General features: G+C 44.2%; 1 protein-coding gene across 1 annotated transcript in view; it reads right to left on the reverse strand.

The window, feature by feature from the left end:
* Nucleotides 1-990: 990 nt before the first annotated feature.
* Nucleotides 991-13,436, reverse strand: part of DCP1A (decapping mRNA 1A) — a 63,489-nt gene continuing 51,043 nt past the window's right edge. Inside the window, exons 7-10 of the mRNA XM_041762827.1 lie at nt 9,844-10,596; nt 7,717-7,782; nt 5,315-5,533; nt 991-5,031 (exon numbers count right to left, since the gene is read on the reverse strand). Coding sequence (XP_041618761.1) covers nt 4,951-5,031; nt 5,315-5,533; nt 7,717-7,782; nt 9,844-10,596 — 1,119 coding nt within the window. The 3' untranslated portion in view covers nt 991-4,950. The remainder of the gene's footprint in view (nt 5,032-5,314; nt 5,534-7,716; nt 7,783-9,843; nt 10,597-13,436) is intronic.

Raw genomic sequence — 13,436 nt, forward strand, 5'->3', positions numbered from 1 at the left:
TGCTATAGCTCTTGGTCAGGACCCACTGACCTTCGTTTCCCATGAAGTTCCCAGTGAACCCAGTTACCTGGTTTCCTAGGTGCCAACAGACATGTAAGCCAGTAGATGAACAGACCCTGCTAGCTTTTAATAAACAGTGATGACAAGACCTAAGAAACTATAATAAAGCAATCCAGATCATCTATCATCGAGACAGCCGAGTCAAGAAAGGAATTTTAGACTAGCTCTTCAGCCTGTTTGGTTTCAATTCTGTGACCCCCAGCTGGCTTAATAATTAGCAACCTTTGGCGTATGCCTCAGTCACTCTCGGCTTCAACTTTCTTCTCCCCAAAATGGCTTGCTGTGTAGATCGGGAAAATAATAGGGACAGCAGCCCCTAAGTACTGAATGAGCATGCAGCTGGAATGATGACTTGTGTGTCTGCATAAAAAGTCATTTAGCACAAGTTAGCTCAAGTTCTGCCAAGCTCAAGTTCTGCCATACGAGAGCAGGCAGGGATAACAAACATCTTACCGAGAATTTTGTTTGGATTACTAGCATGTCAACAGTTGTTGGGGAGATAGATGATTAACGATTCCTTTCCCCTTTAAACTTTTGTTTCCCATAATGATCATATTTTAGTTTCCTCCGTCTTCCTTTTCTTCCTTGTTATCCTAGATGCCTGGCACGTGCTAGCCTGAGACGCAGGAATTGAATGGATGTGGGAACTGGCAGAGACCCGTAGACTCTCTTACAGAACAGTGTTTTTGGCTGTGATTTGAAGTGCACCCTCTGTCTGGGGAAACCACAGAAGCGTAAATGAAGTTCTTTAGCTGTCCACTTACAGCAGTTACACATTTGATGTTTAGCTACCAGGGGAGGAAGTGCTCAGTCATTCAGATACCAGGACTCAGGGGCTTCGGACCCGGGGATCTGTGCGGCCTGCGCGGCACAGCTGGAAGGCCCAGGCTGGAAACAGGTAGACAAGGGCCTTCTCCGGCAAGCTCTGTTCTTTTACCTCACCCCATCTCACCAGTGTGAGGCTCTGGCAAAGCACAGCAACTCATTTAGAAGTTCAATTTCTATAAATTAAATAAAAACACAATTAAAATTTAGTAGGTGCTAAAACTTGGTTTTGAAATTTTATTAAAAAAATATATTTGCAAACATATAAAATTTAGGATGAAAAATGCTCATTTGAAAACATGTAATAACTTAATATTTGCAAACATACACAGATGGTATAAAATCCATACCATTAAAAATGTTAATGATGTAGTATTGCGCTCATGGAACAAAAATCTTGCCGTAATTCCAGAGCTTCTCAGCCCCATATTTCAGGGAGCTGAGGATCTGGTACACTGAAAGTCATGAGAGCCGCATGGCCAAAGCAGTAATACAGAATAAAAAACCATTTAGAATACATACTTTAAAAACACGTTTCTTAAGGAATCACACAGATAAAAGGGAAACACAATTCTGCATTTTCCCCCTTCAAAGTGAACAATATTGCATCTTAGCATTTCAAATAAAGATGTCAAATAGAAAACCAAGTGAAACATTGCACATGTCTCTCCTGCTGAATTTGCTGGAAAACAGGCTCCTTGAGGGAAATGTTCTCAAATGCAACTTTAAAAAAGCCCGGTGTAAGTTGCTTTACTTGATTTAGATCTTAACATTCTAACCTCCTGAAAACACAGGGCACTATTGGTTCCAGAAGGTACTTTGAACACAACTGAAGAAAACCAAAGATAGGTAAGAAAGAAACACGTGCTTAGCAGCAAATCTGCAGCAAGGATGCAGGACACATATATCCCTGTGGTTCCTGGTCTTCACTCACTTGGACTGGGCCCACTTGTGTCTGTCCCACCTCTCATTCCTGCTTCTATGTTTTGCCCAGTTACTGTGTGACAGCTGATTTTGTTTTGTAAGCAGTTAGGCACCTTCAATTTCATGTTGCATTATTAGTAATACAATGGCAGTTATGGCCTCTTCTACCCAAATGAGAAAACGTCAAACTACATTCTTGGGGGCGAGGTGGGGGGTGGGGAGAGTAATAAAGCTGCATGGTTTAAACATATTTACCTAGTACAGGATTTGATAGGGTTTATAATTTTTACAAGGTAACGTAAGTAGAAAAAGAACAGATGCTTGACATGCAAAATTGGGCCAGACACATTCTAAATGGCCTGTGTGGCCTTCAGCAGAGAAGGACCCGTCAATTTGGGCTCTTTGCAAAACACCACTCTGTGACGGCCACCCCAAAGGCTTGGAAGGTGAGCTGAGGATATTCCCATGCACATAGTAAGAAATGCTTCTTCTGACACTGACATTTACTTGAAAACTTAGGATTCAAAATCCCACTTTACAAATCTCTGGAAGGATGCAAGCTGAGGAGTTTCTGCCCTGAAGGAACAAGGCTGTTTGGGAGGTGCAGGAGTCCATCCAGACATCACGTTAACTACAACAAAAGAGCAGGGCCACCCACTGGGGCTGGAGTGGTGCACAGACAGACATGGTGGCCTAAATGCAAACCTAGCAAGAAGCATCTGTATTTTGGTGTCTACTTTGATTCAACTAAGGTCTGAAACAAAGGTTCTGGTAAAGTCACGGCAGCTATGGAAACATGCAATCTAAGCTAGCATGAGGTTCTGGATAGGAAGTCTGACCCAGGAGTAAGGCAATTGAACTGTGACTTTCGGGCCAGGGTCATCCGACTGTGACTAGTCAGGCTTGGCCCAACTTTTCAGGGACTCATTCTGGCCTGAACCTTCTGGTAATTGTGACAGTGAACTTCTGGCTTCTGAATTTTAAGTAAATCCTTTGAATATGTAAATTTGGGAGTTGAAACAGGTTGACCCTTTTCAAGTCTCCATGACTTGGGCACTTCAAAGTTTATTTTCCCACTAAGGAAAACTTACAGATTCTCTATCATGTTCATTCCTTGGATTAAAGGGTGAAAATTAACAGATTTGATTACAGACCCTCTTTAGGATATTCTCTCTTAACTCTCTTGTAATATTACACATACTCAAGTCATTTCAAGTCATACGTCTATTACAACAAGAATCCCTTGATTCTTCCATGTACCAAAGCCCATGGAAACCACACTGGGGGTGTGATGAAACCTGTTTTCTGAGAACAGTCACATGGCTCCCCCCGACACCATCTCCTGGTGTCAGCAACACTCTGGATCTTACTTCAACATTTTCCTTCCTGGGTGATGTACAAGCAATTCATTTTTGGTTGCTGGATTCACACACTACCTTTGACAACAAACTCTTCCCCATTGAGTAAGAGAACTTACAAGCTTCCCTGACTTCTGTACAATTCACAAATAACTACGTAGACAGCAAGAAAAGACACTAAATTTGACAAGCAGAAAAGCTGCCCAGGAAGCATGTTTAGAGTAACAAACGCCAATCAAACAAAGTATTCTTTATGCTAAAAAAACTAAGACCAAACTAAAACAAGTATGTAATTCACAAGTAATTTTCTAAAATCTCAGCTAGGAAAAAAAATCTATCGATTTATGATTGAGTTACCATTAAAGCTTAAATGACTGTTCGCGAGGAACCACCACATCCATCAGCATTATTCACAGCTCACCCTTATGCTAGCTGGTTGAGCCAACTGGGTTTTTACCCCATCATTAAATAGTGCTCAGAAAAGTAAGCAGTGCATCTTAATTGGTTAAATACTACAAAATGATCTGCATCATAGAAACGAAGACACTTTCATTCAAAGAGTATCTTAAAATTACTATTGCTGAAATAAATCAAAGTCTACATTAAAATATTACTAATCACCATTACATGCCATAAAAGAATAAATATAAATCATGGCAGGTCAATAGCAGCATAACAAAGCATCTTTACATATTTTCACACTTTGGGCTGCAAAAGTACTCACAGCCTAGGAATACATTGGTAAAGTTCTGAATTTCACACTTTGTTTTTAACTCCATATTCTATAATAAAATAAGGGCAGTATGAATAACAGCTCCCTTTTCTGCATAGCTTTAAAACTACTCTCAGTAGACTCGAGGAATGGAACCAGAATGGCTTTGCTAGATTGGTCCACTGGTCCTTTTTGCCAAGTGTTAAGGAAAACAATCAACAATGACTTCTGTGTTTAGACAGAAAAGGAAAATAAGGCTACACTTCACACAAAACTTAACATTTTCGAAACCACTCAATAGTTTAACGTAAAGTGAAGGTTTCTGATCAAGTTTAGTCTTTACCAGTCCCAGCCTTTGCTTCAAAGGTGTGACATGCTACTCCCATACCATCACAGAGCCGGAGGAGGCCCTAGTCACGTGGTATCACTGCCCTGGGAGCCCGCAGCATGGCAGCTCTGGGGACACTTAAAAAAAAAACAAAACACAATTGAGAAATTTCAGAACTTTTAAGGCCCAAATGGGGCATTCATAAAAATATACTTCACTTGAACAAATCATTCCTAATTTGCCAACTTAAACTCTGATCCTTAAAACTCAAAGCTACTTTGCACAGAGCTGACTACTGCTCTGTTCAGAACTTAGCTATCAGCCTAAGGCTCAAACTTCTAGGGGGGAGAAGCAGGGGAAGGGGTGCGGGCTGAACTCTGCTACAAGGCTGGTGACCCCTCCCCTCCCTAAGACCTTGAGAGTGAAAGCAAGCTGAAAACCAGGCTCCTGATTTCACATCCCTTCTTACAGCTGATGAAAACACCCACACAACTTAATGTTTTTTTTGTTTTGTTTTGCTTTGTTTGTTTTTGTCAAAACAAAGGTCTGCTGGTGATGCTTCACAGTGAAACCTCCATTATCACTGAGAACGTCACTTGGAAAACATTCTTAAGGAATGAGTCTCTTTCTCATAGGCTCAATTTCAGGATTCTCAAAACTCAATGTTCTGTTTAGAAGTTCCCATGATGAGGCCTATTCGTTTCTGAGGTCGACATTCTGCCTTCGGATTTATTCTGCTCCAGTCATAAGTTGTGGTTGTCTTTGTTCTTGGTCAGAACCTGCAAGTAGACTTCGTGAAGTGTACTGAGGAAGCTGGAATCATTCTGGAAGAGATGGTAATGTTTCATTTACCTCAGAAGAACTTACTGTATAAATGATTTATAAAACTAACTACCCAAAGAATCCCATCACCCAGAGACAGCTGCAATCAATATTTTGGAATTTATTCAGATACTTTTCCATTGGGAGTATATGCTCAGAAAGAGAGAAACATCAGTCCCGCTAGTCTTCAATTTACCTTATGAACTGGTTTTCTAAAAAGAATAATGTTTTTTAAAATTAAAGAATAGAAGTTTACAGATTCAACTGCTGGGATGGCCTGCATACCTTTATTAGATGTATTAATGTATCCTGGAGCTGGGACTTGCTGAGAATAATGGAAGGCTTTCTCTGATTTTCTGATGTTCCAACAGTCAGTGGAGAAGGGGCGCTTGCTTTTCTCTCGAGGTCTGTGGACCTTGTGACTGTCTGTTGGAAAACACTTGGGGACAGCAGGACTGAAGACACTGCCATGGTTGTTGCAGTAACCAGTGTGGGGCCTGCGACCTGCAGGGCAACAATGGTCATGAATGAAGCTTGTCGGCTAAAGGATGAAGGGTCTGTTTATTGGGAAGCCAAGTCTGATCATCACACAAAAGAAGTATGATCACAGCAGGGTATGCACAATAAGAACAATCCTATGATAAGAGGTGTCTGCATGGCTTAGTTGGTTAAACGTCTGCCTTTGGCTCAGGTCATGATCCTTGAGTCCTTCGTTGGGCTCCCTGCTCAGTGGGGAGTCTCCTTCTCCCTCTGTCCCATCCCTGCTCATGCACACAAGCATGTTCTCCCTCAAATAAAAAATTAAATCTTAAAAAAAAAATCCTATGATAAATTAAAAATGCAAAGTTTTTTTAAAAGATTTTATTTATTTATTCATGAGACACACACATACACACACACACACACACACACAGAGAGAGAGAGAGAGAGAGAGAGAGAGAGAGAGAGAGAGAGAGAGGCAGAGACACAGGCAGAGGGAGCAGATCCCATGCAGGAAGCCTGATGTGGGACTCAATCCCGGGTCTCCAGGATCACGCCCTGGGCCGAAGGCAGGCGCCAAACCGCTGAGCCACTGAGGGATCCCCAAAACTGCAAAGTTTTATATGGGGAGCAGGGAAGTGATTGGAAGAGGGCATGAGGGACTTTCTGGGGTGATGGAAATCTTACATATACTGATTGAGTGGTTACCCGAAGGGATGTTATGTTTGTTAACACTCATAAAACAGAATCTGCATTTTATATGTATTTCACTGCAGTAAAATTTTACTTCAGAAAAAAAAGAAAAAGAAAAAGAAAAGGAGTGCCTGGATGTGTCAGTCAGTTGAATGTCTATTCTTGGTTTTGGCTCAGGTTGTAATCAGTTGAATGTCTATTCTTGGTTTTGGCTCAGGTTGTAATATTAGGGTTGTGAGATGGAGCCCTGAGTTGGGCTCCACACTTAGTGCAGAGTCTGCTTGAGATCCTCTCCCTCTCTTTCTGCCCCTCCCCACCCTGCTCTCTCTCAAATAAATAAGATCTTGAAAAAAAAAAAATCCAGTTGCATGAAGCATTAGTTTCTTTTGTAGTGTCCAATATACTTATCATTCTGCTATGGGTATCAGGATACAACTTCTTACAAATAAAACATCTACCTACTTCCTCCATTTAGAGGTGCTTCTATGCTAATAGCAGCTAACCATCAGAATACACTAAACCAGAAATAGTCAGCATTTTTAATAATTCCTCCATCAGGGACACCTGGGTGGCTCGGTGGTTTAGTGCCTGCCTTCAGCTTAGGGTGTGATCCTGGAGTCCCAGGATCAAGTCCCGCATCGGGCTCCCTGCATGGAGCCTGCTTCTCCCTCTGCCTGTGTCTCTGCCTCTCTCTTAAATAAATAGAGAAATCTTAAAAAAAAAAAAAAAAAAAAAAAAAAAATCCTCCATTTGATGTAATCAACAGACATCTCTTTTTCTTTCTCCTGTCACCCTTCTTCATTTACAAACAGCCACAGGGCTACGGGTGTGGTTTTTGGGGTCTGCACCTTCCATTTGTCTCTGGTGCTGCTGCTGCCCCAGGCTGAGCACCCTGCTGATCCCCAGGCAGCAGGATGAGCTACAGGGAAGACCAGTTAACAGTACCCATCAGGAGCTGGATGCAATTTAAGTTCTGAGACCTGAGGAGAGGTATAAATGCTCAAAGGTAAATGGGAACGTAAAAGTTCAGTAACTGAAAAAAGTAAGTGTGCGCTTCAAGGCTGGTAGGTAATGGAGGGGTGGGGACAACTTTTACCAAGTGGGGCAGGGGAGAACAAGCAAGGGACACAGCATGCAGGCCTGGGAGCCTGAGCACCATGGTGATTCTTAACCAGGGCATCATAGCTCTTGCAGGGCAAAGAGTATTTCCTCCTCACAGAAACCATGCTGACATGCTTCTCAGCTGACAAACACTGAGCAAGCACCCAGTCCCATTGGCTGACCCTACCCTCGGTATGATCAGGGAAGGGATTATTCTAGAGAGGATGACTGCAACTCACAGGGACTGCAGCAATGAACTCTGTCTGGGGAGCAGGGCAGCCTGGCCTAAGAGGGGCATCTAAGGGGGCTCTAGCCTTGAAAGCTACCAGTTTCCACTCAAACAACGTTTTACTTCACAAACCCAGTAGAAGAGCTTAAATAGAATGTGTTCTTCACAAAAAGGGAGTGCTTACCGGGATGGCACTGGATAACACCTTAGGTTGGGCAAAGACATCAGGATCCTGGTTTTGCTGCATAGACTGCAACATTTAAAAAGAAAAGATGAACAGATGTAGCAAGTTTCAATGAAGATTTCCAAGCTACCTCGGATAAATCCACTTTGGCAATAAGGAATAGTTCAGACATTAACTAGTTCCTAGATTCTAATCCCTCAAAACTGCAGGGCGAGGGCACTGGGACAGCCTCTGACCCCCACAGTTTCCCCAAGAAAAGGACTGTGTGCAGAGCCTTCAAGGCGTCTCCAAGGAAAGAATGGAAACCTGTGTCTAAGAGCTAGGTAGAACCCAAGTATAGTTTTGCTCTTGAATCTGTAGAGATGGCATATCCTGGCAGCATGAGACCTCAATAACGCAGCATGAACTCTGGACAGGTGGCACTAAACAGTCTTCATCCAGAGGCACACCTCCATATGATAAACTTTGTCCTTATTCATCGGGAGACAAAAAACTTCTTGTTGTAGAGCAAAAGCATTTCATTTAAAATTCAATGAAGCCCAGGTCCTCAATGAAATGAAATATATATGAAAATGCACGTGTAGGTAGGCATCCCCTGCAGGGAGGCACACTGGAGAGCGGGAGCCATCCCGGAGGCCCAAACCTGGAGCTGCTGCCCTGCACTTCCAGAGCAGCAGGGGCATTTCAGGAGTGCAATACTGATCTGTTAAAACATCCCCTCTCCTAACACTGCAGAGAACCTCAACACAAATGTTCCCAAGTGACAATTTAATGTATAACCAAGACACTAAGTTTCCTTTCTTTCTGTACGAGATTTTAAAGGAATGGAACAAAACACAGTCCATTAACTAAGAAATCACATACAATTATTATGATGGGCTCTTCTGTACAGTATTACTTGGTGAAATGTTAAGACTGTAAATTATTATTAATGGGCATGGAACTGAGATCCTGGAAGGCAAACAGCACTATTGCTGTGATCAGCTGTGTGATCTTGTACACATCACTGTAATCTCATCTATAAACTCACTAGCCTCATCCATCACTGAGGGACGAACTTCTTCATGCCCTACCCTCAGTCTACCAGCAGGTCCCACTGCTTGCAATTGTTCATTTGTCCACACTCCCAATGTCAGGCCCCCACCAGCTCAAGCCTGGGTAACTGCCTGGCCTCCTTCCTGAGGGTGGTCTCACTTCTGTCTTCTCCTTGTCCTGCTCATCACCTCTGCTCAAAGCCTTGAAAGACTCCCTTAGGGCTCTGGGAACAAGCCACTGACTCCTTCACATAGTTTCCAAAGTCCTGCTCCTCGGTCACGACCTTGGCTCCAAGTCCCTTCCATAGGAGATTCAGCCACACTATATACAGGTCTTTACATTTAGCAAATGCCACTCATCTCTAGGCCTCTGTACATACTAGTTTTCCTGTCTCAAACACTTTTCTCTACCTTTAGGAAAAGTCTGGCTGGGATGCCTGGGTGGCTCAGTGGTTGAACATCTGCCTTTGGCTCAGGGACTGATCCTGGAGTCCTGGGATTGAGTCCCATATCGGGCTCCCTGCATGGAGCCTGCTTCTCCCTCTGCCTGTGTGTCTCTGCCTCTCTCTCTGTCTCTCATGAATAAATAAAATCTTTTAAGGAAAGGTCTGGCTAACTTCTACTGAGCCTTCAGATTTTAGCTAAACATGAGCTTCCTTAGGAAGTTTTACTTGACCCCATATCTCCAAATCTGGGATGCTGTTATGGCACCCCAAGTGTGTCTGGCCCAAGGTGGGCACTGAGTACCAAGGGAGCTGGGGATAATCTGGATCTATGGTCTGAGTCACATGCGGACTCCTGGACTTGTCACGCAGAAACAAACAAAAACCCCTACAATGGACGCTGTGCTGGGAAAATACAAGTATTGTGTCTTGAGTTGTATCGGTTGAGAGATCTGGGACAGTGGAACTGAGTTACAACACCACATACCAATGATCTGGCTATTCACTACAGGGCTCCTTACCTCCCCATCTTCTGGCCCTGGATGTACCTAACAAGCATCTCTTTGAAGGGACTGCCTAGTGGCAGGCAACATCAAGGCCTTTTTAGCTTCACCCCACCCAGTCAGAGCCACCCAGCCTCCTGCCAGTACCTGAAGGGGAGCAAGCACCATGTTGCTCAGGGATGCTGAGGCTCGCGCTGCTGCAGTCTTCGGGGGAGGCTCTATGAAGCTCTCAGGAGTGGCCAGCTGGCCAGCTGCTGGGGAAAAGCTGGGTGCCATGGCACCTTTCCCAAGTGATTGGGTCTGTATTTGGTCATGCTGTGAGGTCAACCTGAGTTTCTGGAGAAGATCGACACTTGGGAGGGATGTACCAGCTGTGTTTGTCACGCTCAGTGGGGCCCTGAAGGGGCTCTGGGTGGCAGTCAGATTGGTGTGGCTCAGCTCAGGGACTGGCTGGGTCAGGAGCGGAGACCGCTGTCTTGGAGTGGTCTTCACTGCCTGCATGATGGTGGCGTTCCGGGGTAAGCTGGGGGGAACCTGTGCTGTGGGAGCGTCTGCTGGTAGAGTGGGACTGAGCACGGGGCGCAGGGGGACGGCATAGCCTGGGGCCTGTTTTTCACCGGACTGTGTTATGGAGGCAGGAGTGATGAGCACTGGGGCAGGGACCTCAGGTGGGACTGGGTGGTGCGCAGCAGGACGGACACCCAGGTTTTCTGATGGAGGGACTCCTCCTGACTGTTCAAAGGAAAATGGTAGCAGTGAGCTGGACTCCTTCTGGGAGGCATCTCCTGGCAGCTTCTCCACTTCTTCTGAATCTAGACCCATGACGGCTGGCTGTTCCTTTGGCAAAGAGGTTCCAAATAATTCTTCAACTGTCAGATGTTTGTGTCCAGATGGAGCAGACTGAAAAAACAAATCAAACCACCCAATGAAAGAAATCTCTTACAAACCAGTGTAACCAAACTTCTTTCCCATCAATCAAAACAGTCTGCAGAAGGAAGGATGGATGGAGTTGGAAAATAAGGACCCAGAACAAACCAAAGATGTGCTAGGGATTAAGGACAAATCATCTCCCTCAGCTGGTGGGCAGAAATCTGTATTCATAATAAAACCCAAGTTTTAGGGACTCCCGGTAGAGTATTAGAATTCCCCCTTTTCCTTGGCAAATGGATGTAAGGTAAAGGGGCAAGTATCTTATTACAAAGTTAATAGTACTTAATTGCCCTATGTCAGTAACACATGTAAGGAAATAATCCTCAAGAGGACAAAGGGACCAAATGCTGAGTATTTCTACTTTTATTTTCATATTTCATAGTTCTGGGATCCCTGGGTGGTGCAGCGGTTTGGCGCTTGCCTTTGGCCCAGGGCGTGATCCTGGAGACCCGGGATCGAATCCCACGTCGGGCTCCTGGTGCATGGAGCCTGCTTCTCCCTCTGCCTGTGTCTCTGCCTCTCTCTCTCTCTCTCATAAATAAATAAAAATTAAAAAAAAAAAAGACTCATATTTTATAGTTCTTTTTTTAAAGATTTTTAATTTATTTAAAAATAAATTTAACACAGAGAGAGAGGCAGAGACACTAGCAGAGGGAGAAGCAGGCTCCTTAGAGGGAGCCCGATGTGGGACTCGATCCCAAAACCCCAGGATCATGCCCTGAGCCAAGGACAGACGCTTAGCCACTGAGCCACACCCAGGCATCCCTTATATTTCATAGTTCTTGATAAAAAGCTAGGCATTGCACCTTAAGGACTAGGTCTCGGGCAGCCTGGGTGGCTCAGCAGTTTAGCGCCGCCTTCAGCCCAGGGCATGATCCTGGAGCCCTGGGATCGAGTCCTGCATCGGGCTCCCAGCATGGAGTCTGCTTCTCCCTCTGCCTGTGTCTCTGCCTCTCTCTCACTCTCTGTGTCTCTCATGAATAAATAAATAAAATCTTTAAAAAGAAAAAAAAAGGGACTAGGTCTTAAGTAAAAGAAAACAAATTTAACTATTTTGTAAACAGCAGACCAGTCCTCCTTTCTACTATCAAATCAAAGAATCCTCAAGAAAAAACAAAGCATGTTAAGTCTGAAAATGTTAAGTTTCCATCTACTGCAGTGATCTGGCTTATTGATGCCACTGCAATGATTTGAAGGAGAAATATTTATGCTTTTTACTCCTGAGCTTTTCTGACCTTCACTTCAAGCACTATGGCCATATTCACCTTAACAAGGTGCCAGGGCCTGTTCTGACCTGGGCCCAAAGGACATGGTAGGAAGTAACAAAGACTTTGACAGAGCTTATGTTCTAGTGGGAGACTAACCTAAGTACTTTGAAAACACAAGCAGCCTCAACATGTTTTGTTTTTTTAAAGTAGGCACCACACCCAGCATGGAGCCCAATACAGAGCTTGAACTTACAACCCTGAGAGCGAGTCCTGAGTTGAGATCAAGAGTTGGACGCTAAACCAACCAAGCCATCGAGGTGCCCCTTGATATACGGGACTACTAAAGTATGTGGACTACTTAGTTGCTCAGATACATGTTTATGTGGAAAAAGACAAGTCACTGAATGAAACACACGGTTTTCAGTACATCACACGGCCTATAAAGGTCTGAAACTACACTGCATCTGAAGAAGAATGAAAGCAGCATGGTATGACATTTCTGCAGGAAAAGCACAGATTTTCCCAGGGAAATATTTTATTTGTGAGATCAACAATTACAGGGTTCCCTTGCTATCTGAAAGCGGATTATTCCTAGGAAATGTTCAAAAGCCAAAATGATAGAAAGTGAAGCAGCAATTACTATTAATTCATAGGGAAAATGTGGGGGCATTTCTAGACTCCAAAGTAACTTCTCTTCGGCGTTTTAAAAATATATTTTATTTATTTGCAAGAAAGAATGAGCAAGGGGGGAGGGACAGAGGGAAAGGGAAAAAATCTCAGACTCCCTGCTCAGCATAGAGCCCAACATGGGGCTCTATCCCATGACCCCAAGATCATGACCTGAGCTGAAACCAAGTGCTCAACTGACTGAGCACTCAGGTGCCCATCTCTTTGGCTTTTCTGAGACCTCAGAACACACCTTGCTAACAGATGCACAGAATAAATAGAGACAAAGCATAGGTGCTTGCAGACCCAAGTCAAAACTGTCACGGCCTGCTGCTGGGATGCTGAGTGGTTCCCAGGGCAGGGGCTCAGCAGACCACTCTCTTTGAGCAGGGTTACCACTGTCACACAAACACCAGATGCTATTTTTGCTTTTTATCTTTTTTCATTAAAGCAAAAGTCCTCTTTGGATTTTTTTTTGGTCAGCAAGACAGGTACTGATACAGGTCTTCCCTAAAAGCAGAAGTGGACTTCATTTGAACTTTTGAAAAGGAGGGTGGGTGGGACACCTATGTGCGGTTTAGCAGATGCCCTGGGTACAGTGCTGGGATGGGCAGGGTGAGGGAAGAGGGAGCTCACTGGCAACAGGTTCTCAGGGGGAGGGTATGAGGGATCCCCTTTGTTGAGGAGGAACATGGAGGAAAGGAGGCCAGCACCCAGGATGGAGGATGCAGGGGAGCTTGCTTATGAGGGACGGAAAGGTAAGTGAGTGCCAGTGTAGTCTCTCGTGTCACCTGTTAGGTGAGAGGGGCTGGCAGGGCTGAGGAGAATGTAGATGGGGCAAAGTAACAGCAGTGGAGAAGAGGCAGAAGCCTCCTCCAGTTATAAAAAAAATTGTAATTTCATACCAAACCATTTCTTCTTAGAAAATATTCAATA

The sequence above is a fragment of the Vulpes lagopus genome, chromosome 7, assembly GCF_018345385.1.
Source record: "Vulpes lagopus strain Blue_001 chromosome 7, ASM1834538v1, whole genome shotgun sequence".
NCBI lineage: Eukaryota > Metazoa > Chordata > Mammalia > Carnivora > Canidae > Vulpes > Vulpes lagopus.